We start from the raw sequence: 21,015 nt of genomic DNA, 5'->3' as shown, positions 1-21,015 counted from the left end.
TCCTTCCTGTTTTCATTTTCATAACCTTTCCATAAGATGCAAGTCTATCCTGCTTCTTTTTATCTTTTTTTATCTGCACATGAATTCAGCTTAATGTTTGTTAAATAGTCATCTCATTATTATTCCCTAGGGAACAAAGATACAGAAGAGCTAATAAGGTATATTTTGATGGCTCTATACTTTACAGCCAAATTTCTGTCCAAGAAAAAGAATACTGTAATTCTAATTCTAATTTCTCCAGCAAAGGTAATGCTCAGCAGTAATTCAATTCAGGATCCAGAGGCAAGACAAATTAAAAGTTCAATTACGCTATAATTTTCAGAATCATTAAGGTATGTACTACATAATGTAGAACTTCACTGTCAGAATTTTTTTACTTTCAAAAATTATAACCAAGTAGTACACATTATACAATCAACATAAAACACCTGGTAGTTTTACCACTACAGTGCCCTCTTCAAACTTTCATATTCTCAAAAACTAATGTTTAGTGATGCAATGCTCAACATTCCATGACTTTTTATTTCTGTTTCAATCCTGCTCTACTATGTAGCCAATAATGCTAGAATAATGTATAACTATACTGTAGAAGACATTTTACAAGAAACAATGCACAACAACAGACCTAAAATATCTAAACATTACCTGTGCATATTTCTGAACAATACTACAATGTGCAGTGTTCCTTAAATCACAATACTTTAGCTACAAGGAAACAGCCTATATGTACTATACTATGCATTTCCTCTGGCTAAGCCCTCACCTGCGACTGGCTTAAACGCAAAGTACTCATGGAATTTGAGGCAGGTGAGCACCGAGTTTTATTTAGATTTTGCGGTGCTGCTTTTGGTGGGTTGAGGCTTGTCTCAGTTCGCCACAATCGACTGTGAGATACCCACTTTCCATAATTGATCAAGAAAATTAAAATTAAAGCTTCAATCTTTTAACAAATATAAAGTTATGCAGTGCATGAAGATTAAGCAATAATACATGTAAATATATTTTCAAAAATCATGCAATTATACTAGAAAAATGAGGCCCTGATTTGATAGCCAAAATTGCACTACGAATACCCTACTCTCATTCACTATGTCATAGGCAAACTTACCTTTTGTTTACGTGATTCTTGCATGTTGGCCTCTCCTCCAAGGTCTGGCATAGACTCCTCATCTCCAGTCAAGTCAAATGTGACTGATGTTGTTCTTTTCTTATCATTACAAGAAACATCCTCTGCTATCTGTGATGCTGCTGAGGTTGAATCATTTTGAGCAAGTTCCTGAGCAGCTGTATTATCACACTGAGTTTGAGCAAGATTTGGGGGTGTAGCCTGAGTGTCTTCTAAGCGCCCTGCCTCAGCTATTGGCGTCAAATCTCCTGCAGAAGGAGCAGATACTTGATGCTGGATACTTGACAAAGGCTGCACTGGTGAAGGCTGGCCCTCCCCACTAGCAGGAGAAGCATCAGAGCCAATGGGTGAAAGGAGTTCATGCTCAAAAGCTTTAGGAAAGGCTGAACTTTCTCTAGTGTCACCCCCACAAGAACAGGATGAATCATTATCATCTTGTGAGGCTGCCAATTCTGGAAATGTAGCATCTTTGCTAAGGGAAGCATCTTTCCCAGGGGACTCTGGACGATCATGACTTGGACCCCAGTATATTTCAGGTTTAGGAATTTCTGGCCTGAAATAAAATTTTGCATAAATGAAAATGGAAGATATCTAAGTTATTTTAATTTTAAATTTCATAATGCATATTAGCAAACTGGTAGATAAAAACTTAGCAAAATTTCCACATTCAATTTAACTTGGTAAACCTACTTGGGCAAATTAGTATCTTTAACTTTCATATTAGCAAACTGGTAGAAAAAACTTAGCAAAATTTCCACATTCAATTTAACTTGGTAAACTTACTTGGGCAAATTAGTATCTTTAACTTTCATATGGGCTATGTCATAAAAGAGAGCTGCATTAACAACATACTCCATGGGAGCAATGACACCATAACTTTCAGGTCCATGTTCTATTACCAGGGGGTCAGAAACATTAGGATCAAACATCACAGCATTTGGAGTGACCAGAAGTACTCCTGCAACTACACCCTGTAGATCCAATGAAAGAAAAAATAGGCCTGGAATAAGTAAATATACTAATACTACACATTTATTACCTTAAAAAGTGAATGAATAAAATTCAGCTTCTGAACATGTAATTTAAGTGATCACTATTCCCTACTATCTTTTATCTACCCAATTACAATTCTAAACTTGTGTGTAAAGTCACCTCTGTTCTATAAAGTCATCAATCTAGTATCATCATGCACACATACACATGTATTTCCCAAAAATGTTCTGTGAAGACACCATCTGTCTTCCTAAGCAGTCAAAGCCTAAGCCAATGCATTCATGACTTCTAGACTCTTTTTTTGAGAACCATGGAGAGTCCAACAATATATCTTATGTCAACTGGAATTCCACTAACTGCTTTGTGCACCACTAACTCCTGTCTGCGTTCCTTTCTTTCAAATTGAGTACTGTGTTTCAAATGTCTCTATAATCCGATTTCCCATCCTGTTTTACCCTAAAACCTACTAGGGCCTTTCTATGCTTCTCACAAACCATTCACCTGTACTGAATGCACTTGCTTCTACCTACCATACCTAGAAAGTTTACAATTTATGAAAATTCTCATGGAATTTCAAACTACACTTACACAAGGGTATTGTCTAGTTCTGTACAGATTCTTGACACAGTTACAAAAAGAAACAATATAAACATATACTGGACACAAAAATGTGAGGGCAGGTATGAAGAAATGGGTACCTATGACAATAAAAACATGTACATATTCTTAAACATTAGACAAATACATGGTATAGCAATTCAAATAGAATCAGGTCTACTCACAAATTGGAAGGATACCTAAGTGCTAACAATGATTAACGTCTCAATACGTACAATGTTACCTAGCTATAGAGAAATATATCCCATTACGTATTGGTTTAAATACACATGATTTCATAACTTTCACTGGATGACATAGTGCACAGAACACAGCAACCATCAGGTTATGTAAAGTCTAGGCACATAATGGAGCTACACAATAAGCATAAATTAAATCAATATTAATCTTCATTCACTGATGGGTACACATCCTATTTAGTGAACTACAAACCAAAAAATACCCACAATTTGGGATTTTTGCTCCTTACCTGTCCATCTGTGATATGTCGCACACTGATTTTGAGGAACTTTTCAAGGCAGTCTTGGTCAAGAGATCGATCAACGTCTACTGAATTTGCTGGAGTTCGGGGGTAGTTATGAGGGGATAAGGGTATCTTTGTGTCTCCTCGTTGAGTTGGGGTCACAGGGCGTATGTTTGCTAGTAGATCTTCAAAGAGAAAAAGAAAAGCAAATATTAGGTGCTAGTCAATATTTTAGATACTAGGAGAGTATATGATAAAAAATTGTGAAATAAATAAATTATGGTTCTAAAATTAATACTTTTATAAATACTGTATTAAGTTTGCCTATGCATCAAAAGTCTGTTCATAAACCATCTTTAGGGGAAAACAGGACCATCCTAAGAGGGGTTATGTCTAAGGTTGTATGACAATTCCCCTTTGACCACACACCAGATTCTCCTAGTAGGTATTTTCTTTACATATTCTCATCTTTCCTTACACATGTAAAAACTGCAAAGCAGAGAGAGTTGGAGAACACATATCAGCATTAAAGCAGATTTTCAATTCCAAAGACTACTAGTGAGATCATTTGGAATAGAGCAAATAGAATGGAACAACTGAAGTGCAGTAATGAAAAAGGCATTCATAACTGCAATTAAGACGCTTGATAAAATCACGGACTTAAAATTGGGGGAGCCGGCTGGTACCCCTATATATGGGGAGTATAGGGCAAAAAACGCAGAATGATACAATTCCAAGACTATCGTATGGCGATGGAGAATTGTATACAGAATATTCGTCAAAATTCCTCTTACTTTTGTAGTTACGGGGTAATTAGTAAACATAACTCAATAAGCCAAAAACATTGATCCGTACAAGAAAACAGAGGGAGCACGTTAAAGTTTCACCTCTGACATTCGCTTGCTTTTACGTCTGAATCTTTGTTATGGCAAGAATTTCATCGTGCCAAAGAGGAATAGACAAGGAAAACATCTCGAGAACATACAAAAAAAGAAAATTTGCTCCAATAGGCCACGTTAGTGAAGGAGAGAGAGTTTCTTTTTTTTTTCTAAAATTTTTTTCCTGATTTATAGGGTTTATTTTTTTACTAAAATGAAAAAATACATATTTAGCAAAAAAATTACTTTTAGAAAAAAAAAAACTCTTCATTTGATTGGAGGTCTACATCAGGTCTATATATGGTAGTAATCCCAGGTCTTAATATGAAGTGTCAAGGGAGGAGATAGAATTTTAGAAATGGTTATTTTCGGCATAAATCACCCTGGTGTCACAAAAACCAAAGGTCAGAGGCAAAAATAAATCATATGTGGTTTGGAGATGTCCCAAGTCACCTTATTAAGTGGGATGAATGTCAAAGTCCTGGCTTTAAAAAATGGCATTAGCTGGCCGGCCCCCTTAAATAGCACTATCCTCCCTGGGATTAACATGTCTGCATATAAACTTTTGCCTCAGGGGCAGACCTGAGGGTTAATTTACAGAACAGGGGTTCATCCAAACACACTGAACAGATGACACTACTACTGACCTCAACTCAAAATAGTCACTGACAATTGTACATCAACTATCTTACAGTCCTTGAAAGCATAAATCACTTCAAGTATGGAAAACTATCAGAGACATTAAAAGCAAAATAGGTCAACTGAACTCAGGTATGTACTATTTAAGTAGTATGTGTTTATGTATGTATGCATATATAGATATTATTATATATACTGTACTGTGTGTATATATATATACATGTACACCAGCCCGAGGTGAAGCCGGCCAACCGCTGATTTGAAAAGCGGCCTACCGTTGATTTGAAAAGGACATGATAAAGATTCTCCTTCTGAAAAGCCAGAAAGACTTCTTAGAAGAATGTTTGAAGGAACAAGTGCTCCTGAAAATGTAGTTTCCATAAATGGACAACATCATCTGATCCCTTTCCACCATCTCACAAGATGTTCTTCGAAGAAAGGATCAGGAATATGAAGGTCGACATCTACTCGCAACCTCCATCTCGTCACTTCAGAGCCCACATATAGGTACCTATCATCCATTTGTATAGACACAGTTGCTCGCATTAGTGTTATTCAATAGGCTTATTTGTAAATTTTACTCATTAACTGAAAATAGTATTTGGAACCGTTTAGGTCAACAATACAAAGTTATGAACCTATCCATGTGCCCCTTAACTAATAAACAATCCATTGTCTTAAATGATAAATTTATTGCTAACAAAAATTACAAGAAAGATGAAATATGTCTAATGGGAATTCTTCTAAACATCCTAACCAGACAATAGCACACACCCACTGCCTAAAACATTCATGTTAGCTATAAACTCACTCCACAAACTAGATGTTATAATCACCAGATCAAATAAAAATGGTAAAATTGTGTTAAAAGGACAAAAGTTTCTACCAAGAAAAGATCAGTGAACTTCTAAATGATAACAACTACTTATGAGAAATAACAAAATACCAGAGCCATAATGTCCCAATAGATTTCTTCAGAAAAAAACAGAAACATCGGTAAAAGTAAGAAAAATACATGGTAAGCCAAGCTACTATCCCCCTTCTTAGGACCTTTATCCCCTAGTCATATAAAACATACAAAAGACTTCTGCAACAAATTTAGGTCGGCAAATATCCCCGTACATAACGTAAAACTTCTCTGCCTAGACACAGACTCCCTTTTCACGAAGGTACCCATAAAAGATGTATTAATGTTCCTCAAAAACAAACTATAAAGCCATTTTCTGACCACTCCTCCATTAAACTGAATAAAATAATGCAACTTATAGAACTCTGCGTCACTAATAATGTCGTTTCCTTTGTTGATAACTTTTACTGTAAAAAAATTGGTTGCAGTATTTGGAGCCAGCTTAGTCCTGCGTTAGCAAACTTATATATATGTATGGAGTATTTTGAAAGAGTAATTATAAACCCTATCAAACCTGCAGATAAGATTTGGGTCCGTTATGTAGATGACATCTTAACATATTGGAAAAGTGAGTGGGGTGATTTTGATCTTTCTACAAAGATTAAGTTCCTTGGTCCCAAGCATAAAATTTAAAGTAGAATGGGAAAACACTAAACAATTCCTCTTTTTAGATGTCTTAATCATTAGAACTAATAACAACTATATATTCACTGTCTATAGGAAAGCAACATCCTCACTTTCTTACATACATTTTTACAGCTATCATGACATTGCAGTTAAACTCGGCATAGCATGTAACTTATTCCTTAAAGAGCCTGAGAGTATGGTCCCCAGATTTCCTTAACAAAGAACTTGAAACAATAAGAAATCAACTCTTGTTAAATTACCCCAAGCACACAATAGAAAAAGCCATACATACAGCAAAGAGCATTTTTTACAAACCTATAGAAAATAAAGAAAAGGAAAAATACACAAACGAATTCATAATCCCTCATGTGGGTAGTTTAAGAGAGATCACACAAACCTTAAGGCCCTCGAACCCCTTTATCTTCACTTATCCAAATACACTAGGGAAATCATTAATTAACATTCAGCAGAAACCAGTTTCCAAAAACATTGGAGTTTATGATATCCCTTGTAAGACTGTGATAAGTCATATTTTGGTTTTACTGGAAAATCCCTCTAGGAAAGATTATTGCAACATGAACGATCAGTTAGATATGGACAAAATACTTCAGCAATTTTCCATCATATAAATAGCAAGAACCATACCATGGATTGGAACTCATCACGAATTTTATACAAGAGCAGCTGTCGATACAAATCAAATGGGGGAATCTTCACTAATAACACAACAAGATAATAGGATCAACCTTTCCAATGGCGCCTGGGATTCGGAGCAGATAAATAACATCTTCCTTCAGGCAATGATGAAGCCGATTAAGACAATTAACAGAAACCATAATGGCTCAGCGGCATCCCCAAGAATCACTTAAGGGCATATCTCCTACAATATATATTTCTGAAATGAAGTTCCTTCTGGCATTCACTGTTTGATAAGGGTGGAAGTACATCCACCAAAATATAGTCCTAAACTTTAAAACTGGAGATGTATCTTGTTTTAACAGAAGGAATTTATATATTTATATAGGAAAGATAAACAACAGAGTTACTGCAAGATCTTTCGACTCAACGTCCTTTACTTAGTAGACAAACTGACTTACATGAGAAACTGAGAGTACAGGAAAGGTCGTATAAGTGACAAATAGGGATTATAAGGAGATTAGTACCTAGAATCCAACACACCTGGAGAATGAGTAACATTTCCAAACAAGCATAAACATGGGTACAATTTAAGAACAAAAAGATATTCACAAAACATATTAAACATACATATACAAAGAAAATATCTCTAAGGCAACTAATTTGTATTTAAGTCTGTAATTATATCTTTGAGGTCATTCTTAAACATGTTACAAATACAAGGGTCTAAATGAAACGGGCCAAGACTAATATTAAAATTACAATGGGAAGTAAGTTGTATTATGGCAGATTCTAAAAGATTTCGTGATAAGACATCTTTTGATCTTGCAATTACTGAACTACCAATCCAACTTATCCGGTGGTTGTTTTTACTCAAATGAATGAATATTGCATTAGATGTTTGCCCCTCTTTTTATCTCGGACAGTCGAGCAAGGGCTTAGAAGTAAGAGTCAAACAGCATAAACATTCTGTCAAAACTGGACTGGTTATGCACGTAGACTTAGTTACTTTGCGAATTTATCATACATAATTCCTGCATATGACATCATTTGGAAAACAATACTATAGGGTAAACATCAATGACATCAAAGAGGGTGGAGTTTGAGAAAGGGGTTGGAAGAGAGAGAATGAGAGGCAAAGGAAGTGAGAAAGAGTAGATGGGGTATTATGGAGAAGAAACAGAGAGAGAGAGAGAGAGAGAGAGAGAGAGAGTTGGTATTAGTGAGAAGAGAGGGAGAAAGAGACAGTGATGGTTGGAGGGAGAAAGAGAGTAAGAATAAGACTTTCTCTTATCTTTCTTTTCCATTTAACCAGACTGAGCCACAGCAACGTGTGGCTGGGTACAGCTAGTGTGTGTGTGTGTGTGTGTGTGTATACACAGGCAGTCTCCAGCTTATGATTCCATAAGCCGGAAAATCATCAAAATTCCTAAGAAAACCTTACTTTTAATGCTTTGGGTATATTGAAAACTATGTAAAGTGCATTTTTATTGCATTTTTCATTAAAAAAAACTTCAAATATTGATTATTTTGCATTTCTGGAATCCTATTTCTTCCGTCAGATCGGCGTCGTAACCCTGGAACATGTGTGGTAAAACTGGAAATAATTTCTGACGAATATAATTGAAAAGCGCCGTAACCTCGGAACATCATTAGCCAACCCTGCCGTAAACCTGGGGCTGCCTCTGTGTGTGTGTGTGTGTGTGTGTGTGTGTGTGTGTGTGTGTGTGTGTGTATGTATATAATATATATATATATATATATATATATATAGATATATATATATATATATAATATAATATATATATACACACACACACACACACACTACAATACGGTCCCCAATTATGCGAGAATCTGGTTGATCCATCCCCTCACAGAACTGGAAAATCGCAGACTTCGATACATATACTTTATGGGAATAATTCCATTAGTGCCAAGGCAAACAGCAACCTACCCAGTCAAACTTTTTTACTTCCCATTTTCAATACTTTCTATGTACTATACTTTTTCTTTTTCTAATATGAAATTGTTTTTATGGATAAATAAAACATTAAAAAGGTTTTGCGATTTTAATAACTTGAAAAAGTTTAAAATTACACACAGGATGGTTAAAACTCCCACACACAAACACTGCCACCATTGGGTGCAAGTGTACTGTACGATACAGTCATTTCCTGCTGTAAAAATCTTTGAAAAACCTTTTGGGTGGAATTACCTCTACCCATCCTCTGCCAAAAAACCTTCAAACTCCTCTATCTCATCCTCCACGAAGAGTTCTTCTGCAAAATGAAGGTTTTGTGAACCATTTGAGGTTTCAGGGACTGGCGGATCATGAGCTGTTAGGCCTAACAAACTTGGTTATGAACGCCTCTCAGTTTCTTTGTCCATCACGTTCACTATGTAATCATTTTCATCTAAATTTACTCGACAATAAAAAAAAAGAACTGATAAAAATTCAAGATTTGATATGAAATTACAATTTATTAAAAAAAAATTAAAATTCAAAATTCAACATGAAATGACAGTTTCTTGAAAAGTTTAGATCGAACGATTCTCTCTCTCTCTCAAACATATCTGCATCTCCGTTAATCACTTTAACTAATTATTTTCATCAAAATCTATTTCAACAATAGAAAAAAATAAATGATCAAATGCCAAAGCAAGTTAACCTTACTTCATGTTCAACAATGATGGATTTCAAGTTGTCGACTGCTGCCAAAATGGAGGACATGCCATACAATGTTCAGCTGGCGGCCGATTACACAATTGCTCTTTCCTTTGTCTTTTAACTTAAGGACAAGCTTTTTAGTTTTGGGAGAATACGTCTTCCTCTTCGACTTCTGGGCAGATGCATGCATGGTGTGGATGATCAGAATACACTTCGCAGATCTGAATAATACGTACGACGATGATGATGATACCGATCATTCATACACACTTCGATATGACAGTACGTTCTAAATTTTGTGATTCGCTTAGTATGTATATTAATTATACATATATATATATATATATATATATATATCTTATATATATTATATATATATATATCTATAAATAAAGGTATAAGCCACGAGGGAAAAATAAACAATGGAGTTTCCGCAAGATCTTTCAACGTTCTACGTCCTTTACTTAGCAGATGAACGGACTTACATGAGGAATTGACAATACAAGAAAGGTCGTATAACTGACAGATAGGGATTATAAAGAGATTAGTACCTAGAATCCGACACACCTGGAAGATGAGTTACCTTCCCAAACAAGCATAAAGATGGGTACAATTAAAAAGAAAAAATAAATAAAAAAGATCAAGACAATCTGCTCAGACACAAGGACAAGACAATTAAATGATTATTATAGGTGAAAGCTATAATAATCCTTTAATTGTCTTGTCCTTCAGCCTGAGCAGATCGTCTTAATCTTTTTTTTTTTTTTTTTTTTTAATTGTACCCATGTTTATGCTTGTTTGGGAAGGTTACTCATCTTCCAGGTGTGTCGGATTCTAGGTATATATATATATATATATATATATATATATATATATATATATATATATAATATATATATATATATATATATATATATATATATATATATATATATATATATATATATATATATATATATATATATATATATATATATATATATATATATATATATATATATATATATATATATATATATATATATATATATATATTATAATAATATATACAGGGTGTCTCAAAAAAATGTACTCACTCGTGATATTCCTAATGACATGTTTCGCGACGTTTGCGAATCCCTTGGTGCGCGTTATCAGCGTTGTCTGGACAATAATGGTCATCAATTTGAACATTCGCAAACATGATTCTTCAAACACATTTGTCTCATGTATTCGATGCTATTTCATTTCGCTCTATGTCCATAAATAAAGGTTCTCTCATAATTCTAAGAGTGAGTACATTTTTTTGAGACACCCTGTAGATATATATATATATATATATATATATACCTATATATATATATATATATATATATATATTATAATATATAGATTATATATATATATATATTATATCTATATATTAATATATATATATATATAAATATATATTAATATATATATATAATATATATCATATATATATATATTATATATATATATATATATATAATATATATATATATATAATATATATATATATATATATATACTATATATATATATATATATATATATAATATAGTATATAATTAATTTTACTTTTATATTGAAAAGAATATTTGTCTGTCTAGACAAATATGGTGCATTTGAATACTGACGATAGGATGTTTTTCAATCTGTATGAGGTCATCCTGTTACTGTGTGCTGTACTGTCTTTAAAGCGACTGATTGATTCACTGGAACTTCTCGGCTTCAGTACGAAAATGAAAATGGTCGTTACTGAAGCTCCCCGGATGTTCCAGTGAATGAATCAGCGGCCAGAAAGACTGGGGACAGACAGCTCACACACAGTAACAGGAAGACCTCACACAGAATGAAAAACATCCTCGTCCGTATTCAAATGGGACCCTCATTTTCTGAACAGACAAATATTCTTTGCAATATAAAAGTAAAACTATGAAATAGTATATTGAACTTACAACACTCCGACATCAACTATATTTTCTTATAACAAAATTTTCATCATATTCTTAGTTATGACATTTGTAGCCTCTAATAACCAGCAACATGATCAATATAAAAACAAAATAGCGAAAAACTTTGTCTATAATATATTTTATGCCAAATTACGAAAGTTTCAGGAAAATCCACAGAATTTGATCTAATACCAAAAACAATTTAAAGAAAACAGTATTTCCAAACCTGAAAAAAGGAAGAGAAACTGTTCAATGCAGTAAACAGCTTTATGACATTCCATACAAAAAAACATACATTACTTCCAGTAACATTTACCTAGGGTATTTTTCCTAATTTCTACTGAAACTACCTCGGCAATTTTGAGTGAGTTTGCACGCCAACTTCTTAACACCCTCTGCTAAGTGTTCAGGCGTCCCCCAGCTAGTAAAGAGCGGGTCCTCCTCGTCCTCTTCTCCGTTCAGAATTTGGACGGACAAGCGATTACCAGACATGATGCGCCGACCATTAGCAGCAGAAATCTTAGGCGAGTGCCAGACGGAACCGCCCCAGACGACACTACCAGGATTTGTCATTCTTCAGAATAAGTCGGACAGAGATACAACTTCACAAGTCATTTCTGGATTGCAGCTATTTCGAAACGGAAGCCAAATAAAAATGAGATTTCAAGTTTTAATTATTTATGTTGGCAAATACGCTAAACAGGTAACCACTGTTGCAGCAAACAAAACTATCATGACAAGTCACACTCGTTGACAATCAAAATCAGTATGGGTGAGAGGATGCATTGAACCGAACAGGGTCTTTGGAGACTGCATCCACAACGCAGATCAGATATTACTATCTATTTTTGCGTACGATAACTCGGCTCTAAGTTCAAGCGTCCTACTGGGGACCGCGAGATGATGATGCAAGACGTCGTGGGACAGAACTGGCAGAGATGACACAATGAGAGGTACTGGGGAGGAAGGACAAAAGAGATGAAAAGCCAGTCTTCGGAAGTCACGCGGTTGTTCATCAGGTTTCTGCTGTCTCAAGTTGCTCACCGCTACAACCTCAACGGCCTTCTCAAAGCACTAGTAAAGAAACAATCAACTCAAGACCGATTCATCGTTCAGAAAACAAACAAACATTTAACCTGCAGGTGGAATGTTGTTCTTTTATAAACAATAGCTACAACTTTGCGTCAGAGTTGGTTTCTTTTCCGGGCCCACCTTACTGAAGGAGGTGCGTTGGAAACAAAAATCTATTTCCGCTAAGTATGTATGATAGTGCAGGGACATTCGGAAGAGAATACAGCAAGAGTCCAAATTAAAATCATCAATCACACTATCATAACACAGAAAATAATAAAATCTTTACTTTTCCTGAAAGACGCTATTTCTAGTCCTCCTGATTCCATGTAGCAGCTTTCAGTAAAATCCTGCGGCTGCAAACTGAAAGCTCTTGGCTCATCTGACTTGAAATGAAGCCATCTGTGGCTTGTTTTGTGTTGACTCCAATCCACGGACATCGTCTTGATGTCTTTATGAGTCATAACACATTTTAAACATTCTAGTTTTCATATACAGCCAATGCAACTAGACATTTATGGAGTATTTCTATCTCGAGGTGCAACGCCCTTTACTAATCTTGCTGCTCTATTTATCAAATTTTGCATCTCTTTCAGTTACATCTTCGGTAGATTATGATAGAGAATCAAAAGTCCAATCATAATCTACCGAACATAAGACTGAAAAAGATGCAATCGCATTTTTTTTAACGGAGTTAATGGTATTTTTAATCAAAGGCAATATTATAATGATGCCCAATAACCCATGTAACATTACATTACTGACTCGGAAAGAGAGACCAAGTACTATCCAGAGGTGTTTAGTCGTGGACATGACCAGTAATCAGATCTGAATACCATTCAAAGACTGAATACTATTCAGATTCACCTTGATTTCTTAAGCCCCTTTTCTTTCCAATCAACATAAATTCACTTCTCTTTTAAGTTTGCGTTCCTTAAATGTCATCCATTTCCTGACCGTGGTAAGAACAATTAGTTTCTCATCTGTATCGCTGATGACGTTTAAGGATAAATAAAATAGGGTGTCACCCATAAATAGCTTCAACTGTACCATATGTGTCTGCAGTAAATTTAACACACTGGTTGCGTATGTAAAAAAAGAGTGGACCCAACACTCATCCTAGGAGTACTTTCCTAATGTTTTCATAATGTAAGTATGAGCTCCCAGTCTCTACGGAGTACTGAATTTTTTGTCTCATGAGTAATCTTTCAAATCCCCAAATGCTTCTTCATCTATTCAATGGGTCGTAAATTATAACAGCAGTTGATGCTCTAAAATCGAGTAAGATCAGGACACCACAGTTACCTTCGCCCAGCAGCAGTTACAACAGAGCAAACAGCAGCACTTTCTGACTATCCGGTCAAGTACTTAACCTTTCCAGTTGAACAAATCACTGTCGAAGAATCGCATATTACTGTACAGCATTTTGATCATCTATGTGCACCTTTCGAAACTCTTTTGAATAATAATGGTGTGTTATAGAATGCTGGCATTCTATAACACACCATTATATCAGTAAGATATGATGAAAAATCTCCAATCCAACAAATTCAAATTTTGGCAAGGAATCAATTGAACAGCTTGTCTTCTTTCCTTTTTAAATAATCCTAATAACATCAAATCACCAACGACACAATTAAATGCCGATGTCCTTTCACCGTTTCAGGTTCAGTGAAAAAACTAAAAAAAACTATCAACCAGTTCTTGATCACCGAAACGACCAGAGAGCCTATTCCTTCAACAGCACAAGAACAAGCACTTAGAAACGATATATTTTATCAATACCCATCACTGCCTCTTGCATTCCCTGATTGAAATAACCGGCGATCCCCCTCATCTCATTATCAAATACCTATCACTGTTCTTCACTATTCTATATTCTTCCTATGCAGTTAATGTCATTCACCTTCGCCACTTGCACTATTTCCGTCTTTTTTCCTCTTCGATTTCAGTTCTAAAACTAATGCAATCTACTGTCAACAATATATATATATATATATATATATATATTATATATATATATATATATATATATGTGTGTGTGTGTGTGTGTGTACACATAATACATAAATCTTATACATAAATTATAGTTATGTATATATCTCTGGACGTAGAAAGTCTATTCACGAAACCGTCGATATTATTTTAAGGCGTCTACCACACGATGCCACGCCCCATGACATACCACCATAAGATGGGTGACCTCTTTCGACAGGTAGATGGTGTCGCCATGGGATCCCACTTGGCGTCCTATTTGCCAATAAGCGCACGGCAGATGTCGAGGAAACAACCTTGAATCTTCATTACCATCGATACTGACGAAGAAGCCACCGTGGAGGGCCAGGCTACAGGACGCCTTGATGAAGAACTCTAGCTTAAACTTCACTAATAAATATGATATCAAAGACAGACTTCTCTTCCTGGATGTCAATGTGGAGAAGAAAGGAGACAGATACAATAATACCGGGTACCAAAAGGCAACTCATGTGGGTCAGTGCCTTAACGCCCGTTGGCAGTTGCCCTGACACTTACTACCAACGCTCTGCGGTAGCCGGGTACGTGAGACACGCAATTACGCATTGTTCCTCATGAAAAACTACTCATGCGCAGTTCGTAGGTGTTAGACTGCTCTAAGATAGCAGCCTAATAGAAGTTTTCATACGAAAACAATTGGACTTGTATGCCAGCGCACCAGAGACAACGCCTACTTCACCAGGAGACATCATATTGTATTTAAAAAACCACGTATCAGATCCAGTTCAAGCGTGAGGTCAAGGCCATGAAAGAGATGATTGCCAACGGTACAACACCGATCGATCCTAAGTAGAGCTCTTTCCTTGCGCGTCTATTGCCGCCCGAATCTAATCAGCCAACTTGTCATGCGAAATAGCACGGCCACCCATAGGAAGATGTGGGAGTCTACAAACGTAGTATACAAATTTCAATGTACCGAGGTGATACGTTAAGCCCTCAGCAAATGCTACATAGGTCGCACCACTACCATTCTACGCAGGCGACTGCTAACTCGCCGCAACCAAGGGGCAATATTCCAACACTACATAAACAACCACGACCGTAAACCGACATTGTTAGATTAGAAAGCGAAGAGATCGTGCAAAGAGAAGCCTGATCCCACAGATTGAAAAATAGCAGAAGCTGTAGCATAAATCAACAACAGCTTGCATTAAACATACAGAGGAACACGGACTTCATCCTCCCTTCTTCGAGAAAGCCACAGGACATCGTGAACATCCCCGAAGAGAGAGACGGGCGAAGGAACACTTCCGAGCACGACGACCCAATAACAAAAGCAATCCAAAACTATCGGGCAAAGACGGGAATCAAGTCCTTTTGGTGTAAGCCAGGGGCATACCCACCGACTGATGGGAATTCAGCACCCAATGACAATTTCAGGCGTAAACGCAAAGTAATAACAATCTTGTATGTTACTTTGTATTTTAGTCCTGAAGATGTCGTCGATGAGGAAGGAAACGGTCCGTCGACAGATTAAGTCAATGTAAAGACGTCTGAATAATTTTTCCTTATTCTTGAGAAACTTGCCTCTACAGAAAAAGATGAAGTATACAATGATTCAAAGTCATCTGCCAACAATACCATTGACTTCAATTGTCATAGTGTGTGTGTGTTATATAGTGTATACACATATATACATAAATACGGGCATACATACATATAATTGTATATATACAACTATAATATATATATATATATATATATATATATATATATATATATATATATATATATATCTATACTATATATACACACACACACACACACACACACACACACACACACACACATATATATATATATATATATATATATATATATATATATATATATATATATATATACACACTTATGCTTTTCAGGGAAAGGCATTTGATTACATTGCATTCATTCAAAGGCCGAGGTTTCACACCAGGCACATGATGCATTTTCCAGGCTGCAAAAGGTAATCACATATTTTACAAACAATCGTATTCATATCTTTTCTCAAATAATATAAAGGCTGTACAAATACAAGAACATTAAAAACACAAAAAAAGGAAAAACAAAAGACACCATGAATGCACAGGACAACTACCTAAGGTGGTAGTAAAAACGGTTTCTACAAATAAATCACATCTAGCACAGATATATTTGTAAATCACGTTGTATATTACAAATATATATACGTGTATATATATATATATATATATATATATATATATATATATATATTATCAACTAAAAAAATTCCCCTTCGGTTAACATATATGAAAATACATAATTCCGAGGTAGAGCGAACTGGATACTAAAGGACTTTTGCAGCCTAATGCATGTATATGAATCACGGTGATGATAAAAAAAAATTCAAGATAATATATATATATATATATATATATAATATATAATATATATATATATATATATATACATATATATATATATTATATATATATATATATCTATATATCACGCCAAATATTGCTTGCGTAAGTCTTGTAAACAAAAATAACTCTTCGGAGATAGCGCACGTGTAGGAGTCTTCCTAATCAAATTTTGAAACCTACTCAAACATTAATATTTTGATAACTCAGCAACAAAATTCATGAACGCAAAAGTATTTTCCTTCTATTGTTTAAATAGATTTATAACTGTCTTTCAAATACACAAGAATATAAGGCGCCAACAACAGTTGTTGCAGCAAAGAAGGAAAAGTCAGTTACGAACCGAATCAGGCGCGCAAACGGGAAAGTTCAAGTTTCTCCTCACGTACGCCGACGACTAACGCCTGCCCTACAATATGACGCAGCCTACAGGACCCGTGGTTAATATTACAGACGCGTTGACAATCATCATTTTTGCAATGCTTCTTCTACCACGGTCAGTCCACGGAACTCTCGCTTACCTAACGATGTTGAGCATTCGTTCTTACACAGCCAAGACAAAGAAACATACATAGGCACGAAGTTATTCACTCACAAAAGTGGCACTGCGCGCAATTTCCAAAACGATCATTTCCATTCTACTCCACTGTATGTGAAGAATAAAGTAAAGTGGGGTTTAAGTCGATATAAAGTCAAGAATCTACCGAAAAGTTTTATTTGTAAACAGCTTTCTCCAAGAAAGAGGCAGAAAAGCTCTCTCTCTCTCACTCTCTCTCTCTCTCTCTAGAAATGAGGAAAGCTCCGCCAGCGTCTCAGCTACAAAACGAAGGCAATATAGGGACGCTCCCTCAGGAGGGAAGTGCTTTGTGGGTACTACCAACCCACATTAAATAAACTTCTAAAATAAACAGAGCTCCAAATTCATTCTTTATGATGACTATTTACAAATTCATTTAATTGGGACCATTCTCTTTGATTGCGTTTCCAAGACCAATTTCCAACAAAAGCAACGATCGGTCTCATTCAGCAGGCGGCGAACAGGCAACGTCCCGTTTCCATTTCCCTCCTATTTGAAGCTGACCCAGTACATAGTTGGCTGAATTAATTTAGTTGTTTAATATATCAAAATCGAATTGCCAGAACCTGTATTCAATACGAATACATAGAGAATACAGCTGGCCCTTCCTTCCACCTCAGTCCAGAAGCTACTCCACGTCGCTCATCAGTCCAGCAGTAGTACTACTACCTGTCTGTCAGGTGTAGAGGACATCCAGTTTCATCTCTTTCCAGTGAACAGAAGGATGACATAATATTATATCTACGTGCTGTGTTTGGAAGTCCCATTTGTGGAAGATTTTTTTTTCTCGTCGTTTTGCAGATGAAGAAAAAGAACTTCAACAGCAATGGATACACTTCCAATCTAAGGATTTTCTGTCGAATCTAAAGACATTTATTTAATAGGATGAAAGTACAACTCATAAAAAGTATAGAGAATGAACTTCACCGCAAGGCTCAATGTATATCTCAGAAAACAAAACAGTCCCAAGAATCTTTCAGCTGTGACATTCTCTCTCTATCTTCGGTGAAGACAATCTCTTATTTTGTTCGAGTTCTGGTATTCAAACGGACGGATAGAAAGTGGACGAGAGCACACAGAACGGTCAAAAGAGGCCACGACAATGAAAGGTCATCCCTGGCACGGTCATTGCTAGGAAATTCCCTCATTATTTGTTACTATGGAAAGAACCGTTTCTACTTCTCCCCAAGATGGGGAGACAGGACAAAAGGCAGTTAGTCATTCACAATTTATCAAGCGACAAAGCATGCTTTGTGAATTTAAAGATTTTTTAGAATGTGTTCTCCGAGCAGAAGTATCGAGTTCTCTCGCAAAAAAAATTCCAACGTAATATTGATGGATAACAATGAATGTATAAGAGATGTTATCACTGTAATAAAGGGGAGTTTGAACTTTCCACAGGGCATACTGCACATTAATCTTTGCCTAACTGTCGTTACGATAATCATGGCCTTCAAAAAGTAATAGCTCATCTCTAAAATTCTCTCTCTCTTTTTCTCACACTTGTATGAAAGATAAATCTCGTTGACAGTTACGGGGGTTGGGGTTAACTGAAGTAACAAAAGATACCTCTCTCTCTCTCTCTCTCTTTCTCTCTCTCTCTCTCTCTCTCTCTCTCTCTCTCTCTCTCTCTTAAATGATACTGGGAGATGAACTTTAGCAAAATGTTCCCTATTAAAATGGAGCTTGACGAAAGTGTATTTCACTTTTGGACGGAATTATACGATTTTGGAGCATTCTGTAAACCACCGTTTCTACACATGTATGCTAAGTCATTCAACACTATCAAGTGAAAAAATGTTTTCCTTGGTGACTGGAAAACATTTTAATGATTAATCTCCAGTAGCTAGGAAATGCATTCGATTTTAAACGCTACTGACCACTTGAGTATCCTGTAGGTGAAGTGGACCCAAGATGAGGGGCTCGCTTTTTGAGGAGTCAGTCCAGACCCCGTCTTTTCTTTGGACCCTGAGGATTCAAGGTCCTTGATGGTCTCAACCACATAACCAAACTGTATTTTCCGACAGCAACAATGAACCTTAATTTGCTGCACGCATGAGCAAGCGCCAGTTGCATCCAATACCAATATATAGCATTCATTACCCAGGAACAGGCTTCAAGGTAATAATGAAACCGCTGTACGGTGTTTGTTTATCAAATGAAATGGCTAAATATGCCCATCTGGAGTTTTCAAATCTAATTGTTGAGTCCCAAATAAGGAGGCATTCACAAAAAAATTAACCTATCACAAATATTAATAGTATACTCAAAACATATTCATGTTCTTGCATATTTTGAAGCTCCTTTCTTACTAATGCCACGAAGCTAATCATATCTTGTTCCTGATCGTTTTTTTCTTTTGTTTTTACAATAACGTTCAGTAACTAAGTAAGTTGTCAATTTTTATTGTTTTCTAATAGTTTTGAAAATGAACGAGGAATGTGTAAAAGGTAGATTTGCGTCTTTCAGGGTGGCGACTAAAATAGACATTCCTTTTTATAAACAAACACGCCATCCTAAGCAGTCATCACACAGTTTGAACAGTTTTTTTTCCTTAGGCTACCTTTACTTCAAACCTAAGCTCGCTTCTTTTTCCTACTCAGCCCTCTCCTACTATAGGCTGGGTCTCACTGTTATAAAATTTTCTTTCCTACTGATGGGTACCGGAATGTTTAAAAGGGTTGCAATCCTGCCTGTCACCCTTTAGCACTTTACATACTAATCGCCATAAGCACTGCTTTTTTTTTATAGATGATCCAGTTACGGGCTGCTCCAGGAGCAAGAGCCCGTGCCAGCACAAGGCTGGCTTAATCTTCAACAAGAAACATGAGAGCTGGGGTGAGTGACTGACTCCCTTACCTTGTCCATTGCTCTCTTCTTGGGCAGCAGTGTCGGGGGCGGTTTTCTCATCGTTGATGGCCGATTTGTCCGGGACAGCTAAAACTTGCCCAGGGAAAAGGAAGCGCGTGTTGAGGCGGTTCAACTTGGTCAGCTCCGACGGCGTCGTGTCGAACCTCGCTGCTACGCTCGTTAGGGTGTCGTTGGCCGAGACCTGATGGCACAGAAGAGACAAGAAGGGATTCAGTCTGGTTTTATCATATAATATCTGACTGCAAATACTGACACAAACATTTTTAAAATTCATCGACAATGTGATTACATTAAATACAACATGACTATACTGTCTGTACAAAGACGATTCAAAAGACAAAATATATACATGATCTTATAAAATAATGAAAATGATCGTGATCACATTTATAAACCACGCTCAAATGATACAAGCGTTCCAAAGCATCGGCCCTTTCAAGGAATAGAGTACAACACGGTTTGATAAGACGTGTCTTTACGGTTCTCCTCCCTTTCTTGACGAGCCAGAAGCAAAAGCAACTGGAATGGGCAAACAGCTCTGTTGCAAACTCGCTTGCTAACCATTCTTGCAACACCAGCAGGC

At 36.1% G+C, this 21,015-nt stretch overlaps 1 protein-coding gene across 14 annotated transcripts in view; it reads right to left on the bottom strand.

Moving 5' to 3' along the window:
- Window positions 1-21,015, bottom strand: part of LOC135198187 (oxidation resistance protein 1-like) — a 1,642,352-nt gene that overhangs the window by 294,133 nt on the left and 1,327,204 nt on the right. For 13 of the 14 annotated variants that reach the window (XM_064225746.1, XM_064225738.1, XM_064225737.1 and 10 more), the window contains 5 exons: window positions 20,421-20,613; window positions 3,207-3,385; window positions 1,910-2,097; window positions 1,109-1,679; window positions 764-898 (listed from right to left, as the gene is read on the bottom strand). In XM_064225746.1, coding sequence (XP_064081816.1) covers window positions 764-898; window positions 1,109-1,679; window positions 1,910-2,097; window positions 3,207-3,385; window positions 20,421-20,613 — 1,266 coding nt within the window. The remainder of the gene's footprint in view (window positions 1-763; window positions 899-1,108; window positions 1,680-1,909; window positions 2,098-3,206; window positions 3,386-20,420; window positions 20,614-21,015) is intronic. The other variant, XM_064225742.1, reaches the window with a different exon arrangement.

This window comes from Macrobrachium nipponense, chromosome 21 (assembly GCF_015104395.2).
Source record: "Macrobrachium nipponense isolate FS-2020 chromosome 21, ASM1510439v2, whole genome shotgun sequence".
Taxonomy (NCBI): Eukaryota; Metazoa; Arthropoda; class Malacostraca; order Decapoda; family Palaemonidae; genus Macrobrachium; species Macrobrachium nipponense.
The sequence above is the reverse complement of the archived record's forward strand: the minus strand, read 5'-3'. Positions and strand labels throughout refer to the sequence as shown.